At 34.2% G+C, this 24,832-nt stretch overlaps 3 protein-coding genes across 3 annotated transcripts; 2 read left to right on the forward strand and 1 right to left on the reverse strand.

Annotated features, from left to right (window-relative positions):
- The first annotated feature begins 1,020 nt into the window (after window positions 1-1,020).
- On the forward strand, window positions 1,021-1,632 carry LOC143621889 (F-box/kelch-repeat protein At3g06240-like). Its single transcript, XM_077093177.1, has one exon. The coding sequence runs from the start codon at window positions 1,021-1,023 to the stop codon at window positions 1,630-1,632; it is 612 nt and encodes a 203-aa protein (XP_076949292.1).
- Window positions 1,633-4,441: 2,809 nt separating this feature from the next.
- On the forward strand, window positions 4,442-5,527 carry LOC143621890 (F-box/kelch-repeat protein At3g06240-like). The gene has a single exon (XM_077093178.1). The coding sequence runs from the start codon at window positions 4,442-4,444 to the stop codon at window positions 5,525-5,527; it is 1,086 nt and encodes a 361-aa protein (XP_076949293.1).
- An 11,548-nt stretch (window positions 5,528-17,075) lies between these two features.
- LOC143621817 (GDSL esterase/lipase At5g42170-like) lies at window positions 17,076-22,358 on the reverse strand. Its single transcript, XM_077093128.1, has 5 exons — window positions 22,062-22,358; window positions 20,888-21,018; window positions 20,576-20,809; window positions 17,475-17,730; window positions 17,076-17,272 (listed from the first exon to the last, which is right to left on the reverse strand). The coding sequence occupies exons 1-5, from the start codon at window positions 22,339-22,341 to the stop codon at window positions 17,076-17,078; spliced, it is 1,098 nt and encodes a 365-aa protein (XP_076949243.1). The 5' UTR covers window positions 22,342-22,358.
- Window positions 22,359-24,832: the final 2,474 nt, after the last annotated feature.

Consider the following 24,832-nt stretch of genomic DNA (forward strand, 5'->3'; position numbering starts at 1 on the left):
AGGAAGAGAGGAAGCTCGAGCAGAGGATTTATCCTCTATTGTTCCCTTTTGTGTTCTTGCTCTTGGCCCTCCAAGAGAGAAAAGGAAGAGAGAAAAATCCTATGTTACTTGTGTTGTTGTGTGTTAGAGAGAAAAAAAATGAAAGAAACAAAACAAGTAGTCTTTAAAAATAAGGCACCACCCACTAGCACCAATAAAAACCTTTGCATGCCTCCACTACCTTGGAGATAATAATATAATAATGGAAGTGAAAGAGAATGGGGGGCCCTTCCTTTCTCATTCTTATTATTATTAGTGTTTATACAACTTTCCATATATGTTATAAAACATATAGGTGACATACTTGGTAATTTGGTTTACATATTGTTATTTAACCAACTTAAATAATACTATGTAAAGTTCTTTCAAATATAAATCATCCATATGATTTATTTACTACACAAGTACATTGTATTTAGAAACCCCTTTCTAAATAACTCAAGTGTTAATATTCATCTGTTATGATCATATCATCCATAAACGAATATTATAGGTGTTTGTCTAGCTTGTTATTGGGTATGACCCGACTTGGATCATGACGTACTAGCCACATCAATAAAAATATGTGTCTTGGGCATAACGAGTCCAACAGTACGATGATCCACTTGTAAGGCATAGTAATGATGATGATGAAGTTGACTATGAGGAAAGATATGTTTCAGTTGTTGATGATCATGCTTTTCCCCATCATAAACCTTCTATAAAAACTCTTCCTCCATTGGTTAAAATGCTTGAATGCTCTACGATACTTGGCAGTTCTCACGACCTGTTGGGTTTCTACAGCCGTTATCGCAATGGCTTTAGAAGGGCCGTGGTTGTGATTTGGAATCCTTCTATTAGAAAAGTTGTTGTTGTTGTTGTGCCCGCGCCTGATATAAGGGAAGGCATGCTCATATTGTTGTAGGTTTTGGGGTTTGTCGGCAGACCAATGATCCTAAGATTGTCAAGATTACCTACGTTAATCGCCGTTGGATCAAGGGTATGGAAAGTGTCACTTGCAAACCTCCTCAGGTTGAGGTTTTCACATTGAGCTCAGGGGCTTGGAGAAGGTCTTATGGCAATCTTCCTCGTGAATCAATTCATTTCCTCCCTGGTGCTAAGGTATTTGTAGATGGAGTTTTTTACTGGCTTGCTTCGGATGGGTTTGCTATGGATCGTCACTTCAAGCTTGTGATTATTTCATTTGATATGACAAGTGAAGAATTAACAGAAGTAACTCTTCCTGATAGTTTAGAATTTGTGTCTCTGTCTAAACTAGGGGAGTCTCTTGTCGTGGTTGGTCAAGATGAACATTCAGGTTACGATTTATGGATGATGAGGGGTGGTGTTCCAAAATCGTTTACAAAGCTATTCAGTTTTAAACCAAACGACGATGCTATAGTAATGGGATTTCAGAAGAGTGGTGAACTTATAATTGATGTTCCTGAAGAAGGAGAAGGTGATCGTGGACAACTTGCTATTTACGAGCCCAACTCAAAACGCATTAATAATCTTGGGATTGTGGGATTTCATGGTTCGTTTGTTGTGTTTAACTACATGGAGACGCTACTTCTACTTGATCAACCTGATCTTATGGTGTATGATGGCATTTGAAAGTGCAGAACAAAAAGATATTCTAGGTTTAATTTCAAACTAATAAACATGTCTTTTGCACATGATCTTTGTTAGAGTCCTTTATTTTTTTTATTTGAGTCGGTAGGAGTCTTGATGCGTCTAGATTTATATGATTTTTTTTTATTTCAATCAAACTAATATGTGTTAGTTTATATACATTCAGATCTATACAAACACATAAAAGCTTCTCAATTGTTTATAATAAAAATAGCTAGATAATATGCTGTATGCTATAAATAAAATCTATAATTAGAATACATACAAATCAATTAATAAGTAGGAAACAAGTTGAGCTCGAGATTACCCTTGCTTCACCTCTTTGAAAGTTTGATTACCTCATTATGTTGTCTTCTATATTGTGAACACAATCTACATTGACTTTTACAATGGATTTGTAGCATCCCATTTTCCTTTGTTAATATTATACATTAAACATTTCCTAAGTAAATAAGTTTATTCATGATCGGTTTCCCTGCAGCCTGATGTTACAGCAACAGGGGTGGCCATTCTTGCTTCATGGCCAAGTAATGATTTGGCAGCAAAACTCGCCGGTAAGAATCCTCCACTTTTCTTTACACATTCAGGAATTTTTATGTCCCGCACACACGTTTATGGCCTAGCCATCATGATAAATCTTAAAATCCCAACTGGAGCCCTTCTGCTATCATATCAGCAATAATGACAAAAGGTTTCAAACTTCACAAACAACTCACAAACTAAAGTACCTTCATTAGGTATGTGTGTAGGTTGGTTTTTAGGCTCAAATTCTAACCGCATCCTGAAACTGTTTGTTTTTTTAAGTATTTGGTTTTATTTTTATGTTTTAACAATGGGTTCGGTTCAAGTGGTTCAGTTTCGGTTTTGTCATTTGTGCCCAAAATAACAAATTACGGCATGAAACTTCGAGGCCAAGTTTTATATATTTATTTTTTGTTAATTAATAATGAACTGATTATTGTACAGTTGGGTTACGCAATTTATTAATTTCTTATAAATCATTTAACTACAAAAAAATAATTATAAAAATATAATTCATAAACTAACAATAAAAGTTTTTTTTTTGGTTCGCTTTATAGGTACATACAAAACAGAAACAAAACCGGAAATTTGGTTTTTGAAAAAAAAAAAAAAGGAAGAAAACCAAATCGTCGGTCCTGTTTGAGCATGGTTATTTCAATCAATCAATCATGTCCAGTAAAATCCCACCGACAGCAATGCATGGTTATTTCAAAGCTTGGTTATTTCAATTACCGGTTAATTATTTTGGTTTATGAACCTCTAAGTTTGAAACATTTTGCAATTCCAGCAAGTCAAACAAACAACTTGAAGAAACCAATAACCACAGGCTCTGGATCAGTCGTGACACCATATGATTTTGGTGCAGGGGAAGTATCATCAAACCCGTTACAACCAGGCCTCGTATATGAAACCGAAACCATTGATTATCTATTATTCCTATGTAACATAGGCTACAACATTGCCAAAACTAAATAAATCTCGTCTACAATTCCCCCCAACTTCACCTGCCCCACAAACCATAACAATAATAATCCAATTTCGAAAATGAACTCCGCCAATAGCAATTTCAACATTTGATGGGAAAGAGAGAAGAGTTAAACGAACGGTCGAATGATAAGAATGGTTAAGTTATCAAGTCTGATGGCGGATTGGATGGAGATAATTTCGGGGCGATTACGTGGTCGAATGATAAGAATAGATGAGCAACAAAGTGTAACACTTATATGTCTACCCAAATTATTTATTTACTTTACAAGCATTTGAAAACTCTAATGAACATCTTAAATTGCAAGTTTTTGCATCATGATATTCGAAATGTGAATTCATTTCTTATTGTGCGGAATGTATGCTAAAAGTGAGTTGTTCTGTCAATGTGTTTCAACACCTTGTGTCCTTTGACATGGAGTTAAATAGTTTAACCCAAGACGAGTAAAGACATTAAAAATTCTATTATGAATTTGAGAACTAAATACCCTATTAACTTGTGATAGTGTTTGACCGGTCCATGTAAGTAGTTGATTTCACGTCACTTAACTTGATTCGTTAGTTTATTTGAGACTTGATTTGTTGTTTATTCTTTTTGCCTTTTCTAACGTTAAATTGATATCGAAAGTACCATTGAAAATAAGAAACACTACTTAATGTTGCAATGAAATCCTAGAAAAGGTCCCCGGAACTCAATTTCGCTTTACGCCTCCAAAACGGTTAAGCCAACCCTAATCCAACCTAAAATGTTTTCTTATTCTAGCAAATATAGGAAACATAATACAACTTACTGAATAAGAGGACTATTAAGAAAAGAATCATCAAGCTTAATACTAGAAAAACGGGATGCTCGGTTCGGGTAAGGTAACTGCTAAGAATGAGTTTGGGTTAGGATGGATTCAATCAGACGGACAAATGTAAGAAAGATTCATTTTGCTTTAGGTCAAACGATTCTTACCAAAATAGGTCATGGGTCAAAATGGGCATTTTGAAAAAAGAAATGTATATCTTATTAGAGTTATCGGTTTATATAACTATAGATAAACAAAAAATGTACTGCTATCCGATTAGTTTAGTTCTCATTAGACATGTTAAAACATTTAAATAGTGTACTATTTAATATTTATATTGGGCCATAAGACACTTATTAAAATAGAAGCCCAAACATTTAAATAGTTTACGGTGATAGACCTAACCATTTTCAATATCTTCTGTTCTTCCATTTCGTCTCTCGTAAACCCTAAAACCATTTCAAAATGTCAGATTTGAAATCCAATTGGAAATCATGAATCGTCTTCCTCTCGAATCGTTGATTCAATGCCGGTCGGTCTCCAAAACTTGGAAGTCTCTCATTGACAGCTCTAATTTTATCAAAATGCATTTCAGTTCCCACCGCACACAGGTACAACATATACTTGTAATCTATGAGGATCTGTTTGAAATAGACTATAGGGGAGACGAATGTGAGGAAAAATATGTTTTAGTTGCTGATGATCATACTTTTCCTGAACACAAAGTATCCCCCACTCTTCCTCGAATGGTTGAGATGCTTAAACGCCCTAGGATAATCGGCAGTTCTCACGGTTTGTTGGGTTTGTATGGCGGTATTTATCGCTATGGCCGTAGGACGGACGTGGCTGTTCTTTGGAATATTTCTATTAGAAAAGCGATAGCTGTTGCCCTGCCTAATGTGGGAGAAGGGATATATGGAACTGCTATAGGTTTTGGGGTTTGTCGTGAGACCAATGACCCTAAGATTGTCAAGATTACATTTCTTGATCATCACAAGACGAAGGGTATGGAAAACGTCACTTGCAACCCTCCTGAGGTTGAGGTTTTTACATTAGGCACATGGGCTTGGAGAAGGTCATATGGAAATCTCCCTCGTAAATCAATTCAATTTGATGACTATGATAAGGTAAATATAGATGGGATTTTTTATTGGCTTGCTAAGGATGTGATTACTGTTGATGGTGGTTTTAGGCATATGATTATTTCGTTTGATATGACAAGTGAAGAGTTTAAAGAAGTAACCCTTCCAGATAGTTTTGCTAATATGGGCTGCAAATTGTACTCGTATAAACGAGGGGAATCTCTTATAGTTGTTGTTGAAGATGAACATCCCGTTAATGGGGATTTTGATGTATGGATGATGGTGGATGGCGTTCCAAAATCGTTTACAAAGCTATGCACTGTTACACCAAATGGACATGCTTTACTAGCCGAATTTCGGAAGACTGGTGAACCTATATATGACACTCTCGTGATTAATGATCTTGTAATTGATAGATCAGTGGGTCTATATTATGCGTATGAGTACATGGAAACACTACTTTTGGCTAATCAGCCAAACTTTATGGTTTATGAATGACATTTGAAAGTGTAGCTAAGAACAAAAGGATTTTGAAGCATACAGGCAAGGCATAGAGATTAAGGTGCAATACAAGTTTCAAGGTGCTTTGTTTCGTAACTTGTTAATGGGTTTGCCCTTCAGTATTTAAGGAATTAGTTAGTCTGGGTTAAGTTTTAAATCATTTTACCTCATGTCTTTTTCCTTATAACTAGAATGTCTATCTTTCCCAATTATTGTTTCCATGAATTTGGGTAGTGTATTATTGGAATGGTAGTGAAAAGAACACATGCTTGTTAGAATGTTTTATTTGATTTCCTCAGCTACTGCTTTTTCAATAGTCATACTAACATTCACGGACATGAACAACACATGATTCTTGATTTGGATTAGTAAAAAGAGACTCCATGAATGGTGATTTTTTAAATTATTATTATTATTATTATTATTATTATTATTCCTAACATACTTACTTTGATTAATGTTGTATTAGATTAAAGAAGGCCAATGTAAACATTATATAGCTACTGTGAAGCTGCAGGGTATGCAAGCTGCAAACAGAGGTTGCAAAAGCCTGTTTGGGTCAGGTAAAATGAATATAAAGGAAAATCGTTATTCAGTCAAAAAAACTGGGAAAATAACATAACTGCAGATTCTCTCATTTTACTTGCCTTGTTTTATAAGAGATTTCACGTTTTACCAATGATAACACCAGCATTTCTTTTAGACGATCTCGAATTTGCTCTTCTTTTCAGTTATTTTTCTCTGCTTCCAGATTTAATAGTTAATACATACAACAAATTTTGAATCTCTTCAAACACTTGAATGTCCACTGGTGATGTAACAATTTCTTCATATTCTCATCATAGGTTGGTCTTTTGCAAGACTTCATGTTTATAGTGTCGAGCATCGCTTCCAAACAAAGAGACCTGGTCTTGTGCAGAACCAGTTATTAGACCGACCCATGAAACACTAAAATCTGTTACTACTCGGGCTCCCCCTAATGTAATGATACTGTTCTCATTTTCCCATCTTTAGGTTATGGTCCGGGTTAGACGTGCACAAAAAAACCGGTTCCGGAACCTAACTGGTGGAACCGAACCGGAACCGGTTCCAGTTCCAACCCGGTTGGTACAATATCCGGTTTGGGTATTTTTGTACCCGAAAATCGTACCCGGTTCTCATATTTGTATGGTAGTATCAGTTCCAACCCGGTTCCTACCCGGTTCTTAATTGTAACCGGTTCGGCTCGTACCCGGAAAAACCGGTTCCGGCGGGTTTTTTTTGAAGAGTCAAACAAAAGTCAAAGTAGCCGTTGGAACCGGTTCCAACGGTAATATAGCCGTTGGAACCGGTTTTTGATGCCCAAAACTATATATAACTTGTTTTCCACCACTAATTTCACCACCAAATTCAAAAACAAACTAAAATACTACTCCTTTAGCAAACCCGTTCCGTTACCCGACCATCCAACTAAATATTATTATGGCACCCATCAAAAAAACTAACAAGAAGGCTAAGAAGAGTGTTTTTGTTGCCCCCGTTCCTGTTACGGAGGACCCAAGGGTTGTTACGGTAGTCAACCATAACCGCAACCAAGACATATGGAAGAATTGGGATTTGATTGTGGATGACGAAGGTTATCAAAAGGCTCGTTGCAAACTATGTGGTTCAATATTAAAGCACGATTCCAACTCTACTTTGAGAAAGCACATCGAGAAGCCATATTGCAAGGCGTTGAAAGGGATTGGCGCGACCGATCAAATTGACTTGGGTAAAGATGGTACACTATTTCGTTACAACACGACTCAAGTTCAAGATAGAATGGCAAAGTTCGTTATTCAACGAGGTTTGCCGTTTAACCACTTTGATGACCCGGAGTTGACGTCGTTGATTCGCGAAACTCAACAACCGAGATACACACATGTAAGTCGTACTACCTTAAGACGTCATTGTATCAGGTTGTGGGAGTGTGCTAAAAAAGAGTTAATCGAGTCTTTTCATTCTTTAGAAGCCATGGTTAGTTTAACTACCGATGTTTGGTCGGCACCACACGGGTTGCCCGAATCACACATATGTGTCACCGCTCATTGGGCTGATCCGGTGACATGGCAATTGATGAAACGCACCATCGCTTTAGAAAACTTCCCGTTCCCACATACCGCCGAAAAATTGTTTGAATTACTTGATGAAGTTATAACGACTTACAACTTGAGAAATAAAATATTTTCGATTTCGTTTGACAACGCTTCAAACAATACTAAGGCGGCTGAAAAATTTATAATTAAATATTCACCACCTTGTTTCGGGGATTTTTTTCATGTCCGATGTGTTGCACATATCATCAACTTGGTTGTTCAAATAGGTCTTGACAATGAAAACATTTGTGATGATTTAAAATACTTTAGACTTATGTTACAAGATGTCTTCAAAAGTGGTAAAAGAAGACATCTTGAATATAAGAACTATTGCAAGTCGGTTGAAAGAAAGTATTTGGGGCCGAATTGGGACGTTCCAACCCGTTGGAACTCAACTTGTCATATGTTAAAGTGTGCTTTTGCCCAACGCCAAACTTTACAAGCTTTTCATAACAATCTTGTTGAAGAACGCGAGGCCGATATGTTTCCGGAAAGTGTTTGGGTCCAAGTCGGTTATTTGTTGGAGTATCTTGACGTGTTCAAAAGGTCAACAACAAAATTATCGGGAGTCTATTACCCTACTAGTTGTTGGGTTTTGCAAGAATTGTACTATATATCTTGTGTTTTTAAAAGCTTTGCGGAGAAGAACAAACTCTTCGAAAATATTGTTGCGGTGATGAAAGAAAAGTTCATAAAATATTTTGAAAACATACCGCCGGTCTTTACTTGTGTCGCCGCATTAAACCCCTATTGGAATGTTAATGGGGTTGAAACAACGATTGAGGAAATATTCGACAACTTAGGTATGCACGAGATTGACCCGAAGTTGTCGACGGAAGCGAAGGACAAGTTCAACAAAAACCTTCAAGACCTTTATGACCATTATTTTCAAATGTATGGTCCAAGCACGAGATCGTCTTTTGTGAAAAAAACAACTAGTAGGCCGTGCAATGACCCACTTATAAACTTGATGAATGGGATTCGTGAATCGGCATCTAAGAGGCAAAGAGGAAACACACCAAGTAGCGAACTTGGTCGATATAGTGGAGCAAACTATGTTGAGGGCGCAACGGTCGACGAAATTCGCAATATTGATTTGTTGGCTTGGTGGAAAGGTAAACAAAACGAATTTCCCATTCTATCCGCCATGGCTCGTGATTTGCTTGCCGTACAAGCCTCAACGGTTGCTTCCGAATCGGTTTTTTCTCTTAGTGGGAGGGTGTTATCTATGCGAAGAACAAAACTAACTCCCGAGTCTCTAGAGGTTTGCATTTGCCTAAAGGACCATTTGGATGCGGTGAATCGTGTACAACACAAGGCGAACTTTGAAGACGAAATACCAATAGAGCGTCATATTCATGATGAGGAGGCGGAGGACGGGGTTTCTTCCGATAACGAAGACGAGGGTGAAGACGAGAATGAAGATGAAGAAGAGTTGTAATTATTTGTTTGGGTAAAATTATTTGTAACTTGTTCAACTAATATTTAGTTTTGATTTGTTTTATTATAATTACTTTTGTTACTCATGATTAATTTTTGTTACTTTTTTAATAACGACGAACATTTTATTTATTTAAAAAATAACTATTACAAACATTATTAAAACATAAACGATACTAAACATAACAACTAAAACATAAAAAACAAAGTCCGTCGTTTTAATCCGGGAATACTTATTTTTGGGTTGTAGAGCCGGACGACTCTCCCACTTCCGTTTTTTTAGCTTCCAAACTTCTTTTCTCTCGATAATACTTATTCGTATGTTTTCGTAATGTCGAGTTGGACCCTGCTTTAAGAAACTTCGAGCAATATTTGCAACGTGCCATAACAACGTCATCATTAGTTGCCATTTGTTGTCGGTTTAAGGTTAATTGTGGTTTGGAGTGTGTTTTATAGTTTTGGAAGTGGTTTAACAAGTACACAAACAAACCTTGCTATTTAGAGTAAAAAAATAACCTATTTATAGTTAAAAAACCGGTTCCAACGGTCAAAAACGGCTATATAGCCGTTGGAACCGGTTCCTAATGGCTATGATATTTAAATTTCAAAAAAAACCTGTGGAGCCGGTTTTTACGTAAAAACCGGTTCCGGTTCATACCCTACCCGGTTCTTAAAAGTTAGCATATCTGGGCATCGGTTCGGGTCGGGAACCGAACCGGTTCTTGATTGGAACCGGTGCCATTTTACAACCCGGTGTGAAAAAACCGGTTTCGAACCGGTTCGGGTTTTCCAGTTGAACCCGATTTGTGCACCTCTAGTCCGGGTACGACCATCGCAGCCGTATGGCCCTTTTATCTTAAAATTACAGCTTATTCAGTATTTCAGTATTGATGCTAAGAACAAACACAATATGTGATTTTAAGGGTGGTTTAGAGAGAGAGAGAGAGAGAGATGTGGATGAGAGAGAGAGAGAGAGAGAGAGCGAGGATTAGTTCTTGTACAAAAACATCAAAAACAAGTTTTTGAGTGTGACTAGGTGAGAGGTGGGAGAAATAGTGTTTTTAAAATGTTAGGGAAGAAAAGTAAGATACTGATTGGTTGGCAGGTGTCACTTTGCATAAAAAAACCTCTCATAAAAATGGTTTATTGTGGGTGCTCTAAATAAAAAGTGTATATCCTCTCTGGTACCCGAGACCATGTATGGTCTAGCAATATAAGTTGATAAGACAATTACTTGAATGATGATGCAAGAGCAGTGGCTTCCATCTATCGAGTCCTACGGCTCGTTTCCAATGGCTACGAGATGATGGGAAAAAATTTGTATCATATGCCAAAAATAAATGGTGAATTGTCAAATGGAACTATTGCAATGTATTTAAGGACGTGCATGAAACCAAGATGATCAAAGTAACTGAACCAAAATAAACAAACCAAATGAGAATCCAATTGTTTGATTATATGTTTTTAAGAAAACCAACTTTTTGGTTCGGTTTCAGTTTGCATTAATCAAGAACTGAAAAACCTAAACAGACCCAATTGAAACCAAAGCAAACCAAAAACCCGAATATAGAAATTAATAAACGGTCTTGCCACAAATTTGAAGGCTCAAATATGTAACAATAAATTAATATTAATTAACAAAATAATTTACACCTGAAATTTCACTCCCAAATTCATTGTTTTGAGCTATTTTTCTCCGTTTCAAAATTTTCAAACTTAAAAAACCAAACCGACCCAATTGGAACCAAACAAAGCTAAAAACCCGAATATATGATTAATAAATGGTGTTGCCAAAAATTGAAGTCTCAAATGTGTAACAATAAGTTGATTATTAATTAACAAAATAACTTAGGCCTGAAATTTCACTCTCAAATTCATTCTTTTGAGCTATTTTTTTTCCGATTCAAAATTATCAAGCCTAAATAGTAAAACCGAAAAAATCAAAACCAACTGAACCCTATTCATTGTATTGCTATATGTGTATTATTGATCCACCAGGGTTGTTCACCAAGTACGAACTAAAAGGAGTGGGAATGACAGGTTGATCAACATGAATCACTTTGGTCCCTGTTTACCATTGAGGGTTTTTAGGGGTGACAATTTCTTACATAACCCACAACATGTCATGAAAATAATCATGATTGGGGTTGTCATATCTAATGCATTTATTAAATTGGTCATTCACGGGTTGACCTGTTTAGCATGGTTTGTTAATCACCGACAACCTTTTAATTAAACAGGTTGACTACCCGCTTTACCAAATTTGTATAACCCATGAACTCGATCAACACATTTACAACTCAATTACTACACGTTTGACTTATTTAAATAAATAGGTTAAACAGGTGTGTTCTAGTAACATGATTCTAAGGGTGTGTGGTTATGGATGATGTTTTTGTGAATGAAAATCTGGGTTAAATACAAACCAAACTTGTCAACCCGACACGATTGACATCTATACTTTTTTGAATTATAAATACAAACCTAAAACAACTTTGTTTTTCATGTTTGAAAATATTAATAATAAAAGATCTGATTTGGTTCTAGTTTCAAACAAGGGAAAAATTAAAATGCAAAGGGAGACAAAAACAAAAGGTGTGAGAAGGATTTGTGACCACACAAAAAACCTATAAAAAAATTTAAAACAAAATTATAAAAAATCATAATTTAAAATATAAATAAAAAACGAAAAAAGTTTAAAAAACCAAAATGTTTCCCCCGTCTTTCTCGTTAAAAAAATGCCGAAAAGTCATGTAACATTTGTTACTTTTTAAACCCGAAAACCCGACCCATTTTAAAATTTTGATTTTGTATATATATATATATATATATGGAGGATATTTCAAATGAGAACCCGTTTGAGTTTTAAGAACTCGAAAAAACTCAGTATAACGATTTTTTTTTTGAATTTTTTTACACATGCGTAATATATGTAGGTTACATAAACGTAAAAAAAAATTATAGAATTTTTTATGCACCGAGTCAACTTTTTACACATGTGTAACGGACGTAAAAGTTAGTGTAACCACTTACATCTTTATTCTCTCTCTTACTTTGACTTTTTTGTCAGATTTAATCACAACCACATATTTCAATCCATTAAATTAGATGCATGGCCTAGAAATCTAGAATGGAGTTCTTAAGTTCTTAGAACTTAACATGGTTCTCAAAAGATCTCTCCCTTACACACACACACACACACACACACATAGATAAATAGCGGATGATTCAGGCAAGAAGTCATTTTGTTGCGAGAAGTGCGAGAATATTAATATGGACCACTAGTTTATTATAGATTTTAAATGTTTAAAAATAAATAAAAAGGTATTAATGACAATATTACAAACCTTCTCTCTTCAATTAATACAACTAATAAATATATTAATTTCTCTTTCCAATTAACATAACCAATCAAACTAAAATATTTAAAAGAATATAAAAAATCCATCTATTTTGTAATATATTTATCTTTTCTCTTGATTATTTATCCTACACAAATACAATTATTCATATATTATAATTTCTTTTAACTCAATATATCTATATCCACCAACATGTGATTTTATTCATGACCATCAATCCATATTTTTTCTCAATTAATATATCTACATAAACTAACACATACTTACAATATGATGAATAATATAAAATAAATATCCTACACACGCTTGTATAACAAAAAACATTCTACCTGCAATCCTATACAAAAAAATGTAACTACACTTATTCTAAGCATAAGAAAACATATAAGCTACAAAACAACACGCAACCTACTCTCTCTCTCTCACACACACACACAAAAATATACACCCTACATAAAAACATAAACCTACACTTGTATTTCAGTATTAACAATTATATATAACCTACACGAAACTGACAAAACCTACACATGTGTATTTAATATTAACAAAAACATTTGGATGTTGTATTTTAACATACACATGTGTAGATGATATATATTTTTGTATAGCTTATATATACTTGTTGATGCCGAAATTCATATGTATGTTAGATATTTATGTGTACATTATATGTTTTGTTATGCAAAAACACAAATGTAGGCTATATGTTTTTGCATAGGTTGTATATTTTTTATTAAATTTAATGTCTACATGTAGGATACATGTAATTTTATGTAGTTTATATAATTGTAGATGTTGATATTCATACGTAGATATGTTTTTGTGTATGTTATGCGTGTTTTGTGCCTAAAACTAGTGTACGCTTTATAACTTATGTAACTCATATATCTTATTTTTGATATTTAATGGACGCATGCGTATGATATATATTTTTTTGAATTATTCATCACAATGGTTTTTATAGTTTTGTCAACTGAGGAAAGAAATATGTACTGATGACTATTAAAAAAAGTTACTCATTATATTGAGTTGGAAAAATTGTTTATACATATAAAGAAATTGTAGTGTATGATTAAATTGTATCTCGGTAGGATAAAACATCAAAGAAAGAAGAGAATAAATTATAAAATAGATGATTTTTTTATATATTGATTTATTTATGTTAATTGGAGAGAAATTAATGTTTATTGGTTGTATTAAATGAAGAGAGAAGATTTTTAATGTTGCCATTAAAACTTTGTCATTTATTTTTAAACATTTAAAGCCTATAATAAACTAGTGGTCCATATTAAGATCATTTCTCGCATGAACTTAAGCATATATATATATATATATAATTATTAATTAATTTTCGTTGCACGTATTTTATGTGTCATTCGTCATCTTTATTTATGTGGATTCGTATTCGCATAACGCACAATTTCTTTGGTCAAGAACATGAAGAAAATCAACGATGAAGGGAATCCTTTCTTATACGCCAGCCAATTAAATTGTAAGAATTAAAGATTTTGTGAATATTATTTGTTAAAAAGGATTTTGATGGACGAAAGGAGAGAGGTGATCTTAAGCGAAAATTTTGGAAACATACGCTTCCTTTATTTAATCCTACACTTATAAGACGACTTTGCCCTTTTTATATTATAAATGTTATAACAGTATTGTGATATTTACAAAAATGCCGTTCTTCATTTCAAGCCATTGATTATAGAATATCAATGGTTGAAATCTACTTCTCGCATAATCCATCCCATATATATAGATAAAAGATCAAATATAATAATCTCTTATCGTACATTACGTACGCGACACTCTCACACCGTTGATTTCAAAAACACGCGATGGCAATATTGTAATTCTTTCAATTCGTTTTCATCCCAATTAACCATTACGATTATTCAACCATCGTCGCTGACTCCATTGCAGTTTTCACTTCAATTGAACTGAAAATTTGAAAATTGATTTCAACTGATAGAAGTCTAAATACGTTCCAGATTTGTTCATATGATGAAATCAATGATTAAATCGATGGTTGATTGATGATTTCTTGATGATTACGAGATTATATGAAGTGATTTCAATGTTCAATTTCATGTTACATATAGTTTAATTTCATATATGAGCTTCTGAACGTTTAAAGGTTTGTGTAGAACGTTTAATTTCATATATGAGCTCTGATTAGGGTTTTGAACTTCTAAACCGAACTTCTAAACCGAACTTCTAAAAATTTTTGATCGGAACTTCTAAACAGAACTTCTAAACTTTTTTGTTATGAATTTCTAAACTTGAACGCTTAAAGGTGTTCGTTATTGGTCAGAACGTTTAACTTGAACGTTTAAAGGTGTTCGTTTTTTGTCAGGACATTTAACTTGAACGTTTAAAGGTGTTCGTTTTTTGTTAGAACGTTTAAAGGTGTTCGTTTTTTGTCAGAACGTATTACCTGAATGTATTAGTTTAAGAGAATTAATTGAGGGGAATTAAACGCATTACTTGAACTTATTACCTGAACGTATTAGTTTAAGAGTATTAATTGAGGGTAATTGAACTTATTACTTGAAAGTATTAGTTGAATGCATTACTTGAAAGTATTACTTGAATGTATTAGTTGAATGTACTAGTTTTAGAGTATTCATTGAGGGTAATTGAACGTATTACTTGAACGTATTAGTTGAATGTATTATTTGAAAGTATTACTTGAATGTATTAGTTGAATGGCAACTTTTTAATTGAAGTTGGCTAATAAAGAACTGAACGTTCGATTGATTTGTTACACTCAGAATATTTTTGCCGATCGTAATTTTATTTGAACGTTTAAAGGTGTTCGTTTTGGTTAGAATGTTTAACTTGAACGTTTAAATGTGTTTTGGTCAGAACGTTTTAGTGTCTTCAGTTTTGTTCAGAACGTTTAAACGTGATATTTTGAACCGTAATCGGAGCTCAATTGAGTATAGTATTCTGCAATTTCATAACCGATTGATGAATCTAAATCCTTCTACACATCAATTTGATTGATTAAATCATCATTTTTTGATCAATTTTGAAGATTCTTGATGTTCAACGATGTTTCATTTTGATTTTGGTTTTTAACTTTAGAGATTTCATACTTTAGGCTTTGATTAGGGTTTATAAATTGGATGAAATAGACCGATGAGTTCAGAATTTGGATCAGATTGGATTTGTAATCGACGAATTTGATCATGAACTAGTTTGGGTAATTTACGAAACTGCCACCGCGTGTTTTTTAATCCAACGCTATGGAAGGTCGCGTACGTAATGCATGATAAGATATTATTGTACAATAACCCTCCCCTATATGTGTGTGTGTGTGTATATAATTTATTTGTTTTCAGGGTTATTTCACTTTACAAGCATTTTAAAGCTCTAGTGAATTAAATTGCAAGTTTTTGCGTCATGATACTCGATATGTGAACTCATTTCACTGTTTGGGATGTATTCGGTAGTAACAAAGCAGTGATGTTAAAAAACCATTAAGCTGATCATACCATTGTGATCGAGCTAAATCAATCAATTTGGCGAGTTAGGAGTAATATGGTTAGATTTCTAGTTTAGAGACGGACATATAATTAATCAAACTAGCTGAGACTTGTTAAAAGGAATACAAGTTTATATCAATATATAACTTTATGAGACAACTACTTAAATGATTCATGTGGTTAATTTGGTCCAAATCACATATTTGAGGTCTAAGTTACAAAACTCACAAGTTTAAGGTTTGTGTTTTGAGTTTCGTAACATGTTTAGGGTCTAAGATTAACTTTGATTATGTATTCTATTAATGCTTTATTAAAGAACCAAAGTGCCATTTTGATGGACAATTTGTGCAATTATCTCAAGAGACTCTCAATCATGAGACTCATCAATTACTTTTAATGGTTATTTGTGTAAAGTCACCCCCCTTCTTGTTACACAAACTGTCCCCGCCCCACCACACTACACTATCCAGATCTCTTATACACCTTCGTTGATTCCGGCCCACTTAGGTCTTGGTAGTACTTGGCTCTACACCTTTAGTTGAAACTTCGTTCGATAGTTCGCCTAGGGTGGAGAAACATGACGATACATTTAATTTGGTGTTTCCGTGTTGATTTGGAACCTTCAAGAGGTAGGACTGTCGACCGAAGATATAAACCTCTTCAAACATAGCTAATTATAGCTATTGATTCACTGATTTCTATAGGGCGTGGTTAGAGAGAATTAATTATTGGGCACGGACCTATCAGGGTCTTTGTCGATCAACGACGGTGTCGTTGTTTAATGTAGGCCTTTGTTAAAATTTTGCTGTTTGATTTAATGTAAGTAACTTATAGAAATAGTCCCTTGCCTTAGGTTTGTAAACTATTATTTTGGTCATAGTAGTCATGCAATTTCTGTTTTGGTAAAATACACTTTGTGTGCTTTGTCCTATATCGTTTTGGTTGTTCAAGCTCTTTGGTAGGAGAATAAAAATTACAGCCAAAAATAATTCTACAAAGACAAATAATAAGGAAAAATTACAGATTCTATATAGAAGTCCTGAATATGAAAAAGTTACGAATGTGCAGTTCTTTATCCTTGGGAAATCGTTATATCATAGAAGACTGTGGTCCAAGTGGTGAAGCTGCACAATCATCAAAGGCGGAGCACATCATCAGCATATCTCTCGAGAAGGTTATCAACAATGATCCTGTAACCTTTCTCTGTGGGATGAAAACTATCCCAGAAAAGATAGTTAGAGACATTTGAACATGTCGAGTCAAATGTATTGCAAAGCCAGCTCACTTCTACCTCTCCGGTGCCACAGCAACCTCTGTCCACAATCTCAAATCCTAAAACCAGTCATATTAACACGAGCATACAAACAGACTTCTTTAGTACCATGAAGTTAATTGAAGATAAACCTACTTCTAAGAAAATGAATCATGTTGCAAAGTTCAAGGAGCCAAAAGTCATTATCTATGATAAAAAAAATGGATATGGTATTATTTGTATTCAACTTGAAAACAACTTTACAAAGAAATGGTAAATTACCGTAGGAGTGTGGATTGTTGACTATGTCAAGTAAAGGGCTGTAAATATCGGCAAGGACGACCTTTACTGGAGGGTTTCTGGATCGAAGAGATTGAATCTCAGAAGATAGCTTCTTGTTGAAGTACTTTGCTGCTCTGTTGTGCATTGTTGAACATGATCTATTTTTGCTTCCACTAACAGATATTGTAGTTGGCATACACCCAACTGGAGGTAAACCAAGAACAACCACCCTTCTTGCTCCAAGGCTATGTAGGCCCTAAAAAACATTAAGCCACACACATAAATCAATATATAATAATATGGTCAAGTTTTGTTTCTGCCATATGGAATGTTTTATAAAATGCGTCAGCAATTGGTATTCAACAGCAATAATGCTGACGTATTCTTTTAAATATCAATTTTCAGGTAATCGTGCTAAAGGGTGGGAAGATTACAAGAAGCTCAAAAGTTGATAGATAGTCTCGTAGATGTTGAAACCTTGCAGCTGAATATATATTTAAAACCCGTGTACGATTGGAAAAAAAAAATGTTTTCGTTTCACTTGTTTTGTAAACAATGAATTGTTCCATATGTTAATTTTTTAATTATATTTCAAAGTTTATAATGTGTAAAACTTTTATTTATTCCGATGTGTTTGAAAAGTATCAGGTACCAAATGCCGGTCACCCGCCTGGGTCTCAAAATTGGGGTGTGACACATTCATAGATACATGAAGAATACTAAGATTCATTTTTGGTACATTGAGTTTTGGTATCTTATACGATAAGTCAAAGGAAGTGAGATATCAGTCTTTGAGTTTTGATATCTAGTAAATTGAGTTTTGAGGATGAAATTGATAGTATACAAGCGAATTTAGTTACTTGGTTAAAGAAGGTGCTTAGAAATTTGAGTTTCAAGCAACAAGGATTGACTGTAATTAAATGACAAAAGCAAGCTCGGTTATTTCCTTGTAGGAAGTCATGTTCTTTATAGGAGATCCAAGTACATAGAGTTATTATCATTTCTTTACAGAAATGATTTGTCCAGAGGAGACTAGGTTGGACGTTTTTTATATCAAGAGCAAAGTTTATCAAAATAGGAGCTATGCTTGAACTAGGAAGGTGTCCTTGAGAATAATTTAAAACACTAAGACCATCTCTAATAGATGGTGCTTTTATGGGTGTTTTTGGATGCCATATGACACTTGGGCCAATAAAATATCTTATCTTTTTTCTATCCTCTCTCTTCTCTCCTTCCACTTACCTCACAAACTCATTCTTGGTATATTCTTTACCAAGAATCTCACCCAACACCCTCTCCTTCACATCATCACCTCTCTCATCCACATCACCTATCTCTTCTCAAAAACACCTCAAGAATTCCTTATTGGAGATGCTCTTAGTCAGTTGTGAGCGGGTGAGTGAGAACATTTAATATTTGTAGAATTTTGAGAAATATTTGTTATCAAGTTTTCCTCATTTTATATTAAGAAGTTGGGATCATTTTCAATTTCGAGCCTTGTATTGTTTTTCTTTTGAGAAATATTTGTTAGTCAAGTTTTCTTATGAATAAAATGTCCGAATGATAAAAAAAAGAACAAATAAAACAAAAACAAACGTACCAAGAATAATTCCATTAATAGTACGTACTAGAGCTATTAGTGGGTATGTGATGAGAGCAAACCTTACATCCACATCAAAAGATTGAGAGGTTGCTTTCGTTGAGATCTCAAACTCAAAAAACCTTTCCTACACTATAGTAATAAAAAACTATCATACAAAAGTACTAACATTGATAGTTGTTAACCATCACTAACTTATAATAATGAGTAAACTTTAGCTACAAAAGGAGAGCACAAAGAGAAGAAAAAAAAGCACTAAATCAGATGAAAGTACCTCTACACTTAAGTTCTATACGCCAGACAACACTAAGACAACGCTAAGGCAACAATAGTATAGGAAAAGCAAAGCCCCGAGACAAAATTAAAACATAGTTGCACACTCTTTAGAAGTCCATAACCCTAGCTAATATGAAGCCTCTAAGAACTCCTATCCTTGATATGTCCCTGGGACGGTGCAAGTCTACCATACTCGCCCCACCCCCCGTGTTAGTTTGGGTTTGCCTCTATTTCCTTTCTAGTGCTAAGGTTTCCATTGTTCATACTAGAACCGGCAATGTCTCCTCTTCACATGCTTAAACTATCTCATTTCCTCTCCCTTATCTTATTTGAAATACATTAATTACCACAATTTATCTTAAAAAAAATTATTTATTATACGATTCATCCTTGTGTGCCCACACATCCACCTTAACGTTCTCATCTCTATTCCTCGAGATATCATACTTGTGTCTTCTTGATTGTTTAGGAATTGGTTGCACATAAACTTATCCAAAATATAGACTATTTGAATCCTAACAATTTCTGTGTGTGCATGCTTCGACAAACAATCGCTAAACTGTGGTTACACGCATTTACAAGCTCTTAATGGCAGTGGGAACTTTGGTTTACTTATTCTCCATGCATCCAGACTCAGTCTTCACGCTACACCCAAGCTTATTGGCAGTGGATGCGCTCTCCATGCCTCTCGTAAAGACGTTCACCGGTCAGGTGGATTTACAGTTAACTTAGGCTTAAATTTATTCAAGAACTCAGAAATCCAAGTACGTATAAAGCACTTACTGGCACTATTACTGAATTTAAATGGATTAAAGTTCATTTCGACGAGCTTAATGTTTCATCCAAATCGACTTGGGTGTAATAATCATGTAACAACCTACCTCCTTGCTATATTGATATCCCATGCAGGTCTGAACATGTAGAAGTCGATTTTCACTTTTGTCGTAAAACATGCAATTACCACAGGAAATATTTGGGTTCAATAAGTTTCGACACATGATCATTGTAATTGTCTTTACCAAATATCTGATATATTTATGAATTATTAGATAACTAGACGGGTACCGAATTAGAATTTATATAATGCTATTTATGACTATAACCTGCAATCCTCTTTTTTAAAGTGAAATACAATAATCTGTTTAAGGCTTGATGCTCAATCTATTAGCGGGAAACTATAGCAAGATTAAAAACACAGAGAGAAAACGACAGAGTACAACTTCACCTGTATAAAAGTGGAAGCTTCTGATACTAGAAAATTAGTGTAAGCAGGTAAATCATATTGAATCCTCCTCATCGGGTAGGTGAAGTAATCATCGACGAAATCATCACTTCCTGTTGCTACCAAATACAAGCTGTTATTCACAATATTATTCGCTTCAACTTTACCCACCAATACTTCAAGTTTCCTAATGTAGTTTGAGAACATTTGTAGCTGATCCACCATTGGTATGACCATCTGGTTTATATGATCAACCAAACATACATGTCAATCACTCGAAATGTTTAATTAAATACTTAACTATATCATGCATACGTTTATCGTTGCTGTGAGAGGATCAAGTCCTGTGGCTCCTGATGCAAAGCTTACACCAGTGATAAAGTCTTCATCTTCTATGAATGGGTCCAAGTATGGCGGCACATACTGCTTAACATTTATTTTCTCAGCTAAAATAAAATAGCAGATTAATTAGCTTAAATTTGACCTACTTGTATACAATAATACATAATAAAACACATATTAAATTGGATTTATAATAACCCGACTATAGCCATTTTCTGATGATAACCCTTGAAGTGTGACAAATGAGACTCCTAATTAGTTTTATTAGATATAATCTTGATTTCATATGTGAAAATTTGAAACTTGGGGGTTATGTTAGGTTGGTCGAAATTTGGATCTTAGGATTTGAGTAATTTGATTTGGTTAGTTTTTATTTAGTTTCTTAGTATAACTTTAATTACATTAACTTGGTCTGCAGGTTAATTTGATATAAATGGCATATGTTTTGGTGTCGTTTTCTAATATTTATAGAAAAAAGATTTGTGGAAGAGTTTTTCCACAAAACCATCGTGTTCTATACCAATTGTTTCCAGCAATGGGTACAAAAACTAATAAACAATCTAATGAGAACCGAAAAGAGAACTGGGAAGAAATTAGTAGAGTGATAATTGCAATGAATATGGTCATTCTGCATATGAATGCCCCAAACAAAAGATAGAAGATGCGACTTTAGTTTCTTAATATACGTCTAATTAGGCTTGCTTGGTTTACAAGTAAGTTTAGTATAAATAGTTTGTTAGCGTTTTGTGTTTTTGTGTGCTTTTTAATAGTTATAAAAGAAAGAGTCGTGAAAGAGTTATTCCACAAAAACCATGGTGTTTCTATTTGTGTGCTATACCGATTGTTTCCAACAACTTTACTTTAAGTGCAATCTCACTGTAAGAGAAACTATCTCTGTGTGCTCTTAATAAACAATTAATCTTTATCTTAGTCAGAATGATGTAAATTGTTTTAAAACGAGATAAATAGAGTTATGAGAAGACGTGAGATTGATTTTTAAAAAGAAAATGATGCTTAGAACTATCATTGATGGTCGGTATAAATTATTAGCCAATTCTTTATAGGTGTCTTTGCCGGGTAGGTCCGCCCCTGCTTATGTTACTATGGGATATAACTTTCTTAGTCAATTAATAACATAGAGAAATACCGATCAAGTCTACAGGTGTCTTTGCGTTTGAAAACCTTCCCGTCGCTTTTCCGCCCAAAAAGTTCGCCCCATATGGAGGGAAGTTTGCTCTTATGAACGTCGGAATGTAGTTATTATTTCCTTGATCCAATATCGAGTCTCCAAATGCGATCAAAGCTGGAATCCTCAAGTTTTCAGGCATCTTGAAGGTTGCTACACCAGAACTAACTAGTAGATTAACACAGATATAAAATAGAACAGCAGTTGCAGGGATTCTTGAAGAAATGAAACTGAAATCCATGATGATTCTGATTAGTGCGAGTACTATGTGTCAGAATGTTACTATTATTGTAACAACACTTAAAACTGGTTTGGTTGAGATATTAGCAAGTGTTTTTAATTAGTAAAACACTCATCTCATGAAAGTTTTATGATGTTTGGTTTTAAAACTGATTTGCTTATCTACAGGAACATTATAAAAATATTATTAGTGGCCTTTTAATCCGACTATAATTTTAATTGATTGACAGATTACTCGGTCTCCCGTTTTAGATATGGAGTCTTACATAATTCGATTTTAAAGGCGCACCTCTCTTTTGAGGTGTGTGAGCCTAGGAATAACCATTTTGGGATTTCTTTTAGTATCAAAACCATGTCTTCACACGGAACATACCTAAAAAAATGTCCCACCAAGTATAATAGATAAATACGAAAATTTTAGAACTTTAATTTATAAAAATAACGGTAAATTAATCATTAAGATAATTTGTTTTAATAAATACATCAAAATAGGTAGATTTGAAAAATTATTTGCATTAAGAAATGAAATAAGTATGCAATTGCCCGAAATAGAAAAGCGATCACGAGTTATACTTTCACTAATCTTGTCTCATAAACAAAAATACAATGAAAGTTAAACAAACAACTAACCTTAACTTGCAATGCAGCCTAAGTATGTCGTCGAAGTTATGTTAATCTTTTATTAGGTTAATTATATATAAAAGACTTTACCTCCTTACCATTGCAACCCCATTTGCCATTTCATTCTGTTTGACCTAATTCACCACCATTGACTATTATAAGACCCATATTGACTATGTGGTGCATGTTACTATGTGGTGACCATTAACCACTATGACTAGCAGTTTGGCATACATTAACTATGTTTTATCCTTCGGGTCACTTGATACCATAAGTGTGCTAATAGATCTTAATGAATCATAATGGATATTTACACCCACGTATTTGACTATGGATCACTATGCTTGATTATCCTTCACTATGGTTGATGATTATTTGACCTATATTGACTATGTTTGACCGTGAATCTTTATGATTAAGCACGAGTCACCAAAATTTTAATGTTTGACCAAGTTTAACTTTTACTAAAAGGTTTGAATTTTGTTTACAAGTGATGGTCGTAATGAGTTAATAATGGCTCATGCGTATCTTAATTCCTAGTGAGTGATTTCAAACCCTTGCATATACCAATTATATTCCTAGTTCCCATTTCTTAATTTCTTTGTTTGTCTTTTTAACGTTAAGTTACCCATTATGTTAATTTAGTAAAACTAACGGCTCAATCATCACGTTCATTGGAGAAGTTATAAATACATTGTGGTTGAGTCCTATTTCTCACAATTGGATAAGTTTAAATTACACATCATATATGATTAATTACATAATCTATCTAATATTATTAACGTTTCTTATTTAGAGTGTCCGTTTCAAAACAATCATGCGTCTTGTATTAGAACAAACTTTTCACCACATCTGGTATAATAAGATTTATAAAGATGTCGCATTCTGTCTCCGCCGGGTGAAGATTATCTTAGAAAAGAAATTTTTAGTCGTACTGACGTAGTTTGCTAAGTTTGTTACATGAAAAACTCAATTTTGTGATCCCAATCCGACTGAAAGAGTGAAAAGATGCCTATATTCCATTAACTTCATACAATACTTATACATAGAATTACAACTAAAATCAAGGAACAAATTATGGAGAGAATAACTCATTTACAAAAATAAATCTAACTTTGGTCAACGTAATTTGAATTTTAAATTTTCATTTTTGGTGGCTATTACCCCCCTTCAAGCGAACAGGTAAGGGTCTAACACGAAGCTTTGCACGGAAGCGCTCGAAAAGAGGTCTCGGTAAACTTTTGGTGAAAATACAAGCTACCTGGAGCGTGGTAGGAACAAACTTAGTGTGTAAACGACCCGCGGAAACCAATTCTCTGGTGAAATGATAGTCAATATCAATGTGTTTTGCTCGTTTATGTGATACGGGATTTTGACTTAGAAATAAAGCACTCTTGTTATCACATAGCAGAGTTGGTCTATCGGGCATTCGGGCGGTAAAGCAAGCAATTCTCGTAAAAGATGAGTTAGCCAAATGATTTCAGCTGGCGTGTTTGCCGTAGCCCGGTATTCAAATTCACAACTTGAACGAGCAACCGTAGGTTGTTTCTTCACACTCCAAGATACTAAGTTTCCTCCCAAGTAAATAGAGTAGTCATAGGTGGATCGTCTTGTTTCAATACATGAGAGCCAGACAATTGAATTTTAAATTTGGTCAATGTAATTTGAATTTTAAATTTTCATTTTTGGTGGCTATTACTGACAATAGCCTCTATCTGCTATAACTTTCAAGCCTAAGTAATTAAAAACATAAAAGAACAGTTTACTGAAATGTAACTTTGTAAAATGCATGCCAAGTTTAATTGTAGTTTAATTATTTGGAAATTGCCAATGAATTAGTGCCGAGAAACAAAAGTCAAAGTTTGCCTGAA

This window comes from Bidens hawaiensis, unplaced genomic scaffold (assembly GCF_021521415.1).
Source record: "Bidens hawaiensis isolate Kalapana, Puna unplaced genomic scaffold, B.hawaiensis_p1.1 tig00002977_1, whole genome shotgun sequence".
Lineage (NCBI taxonomy): Eukaryota > Viridiplantae > Streptophyta > Magnoliopsida > Asterales > Asteraceae > Bidens > Bidens hawaiensis.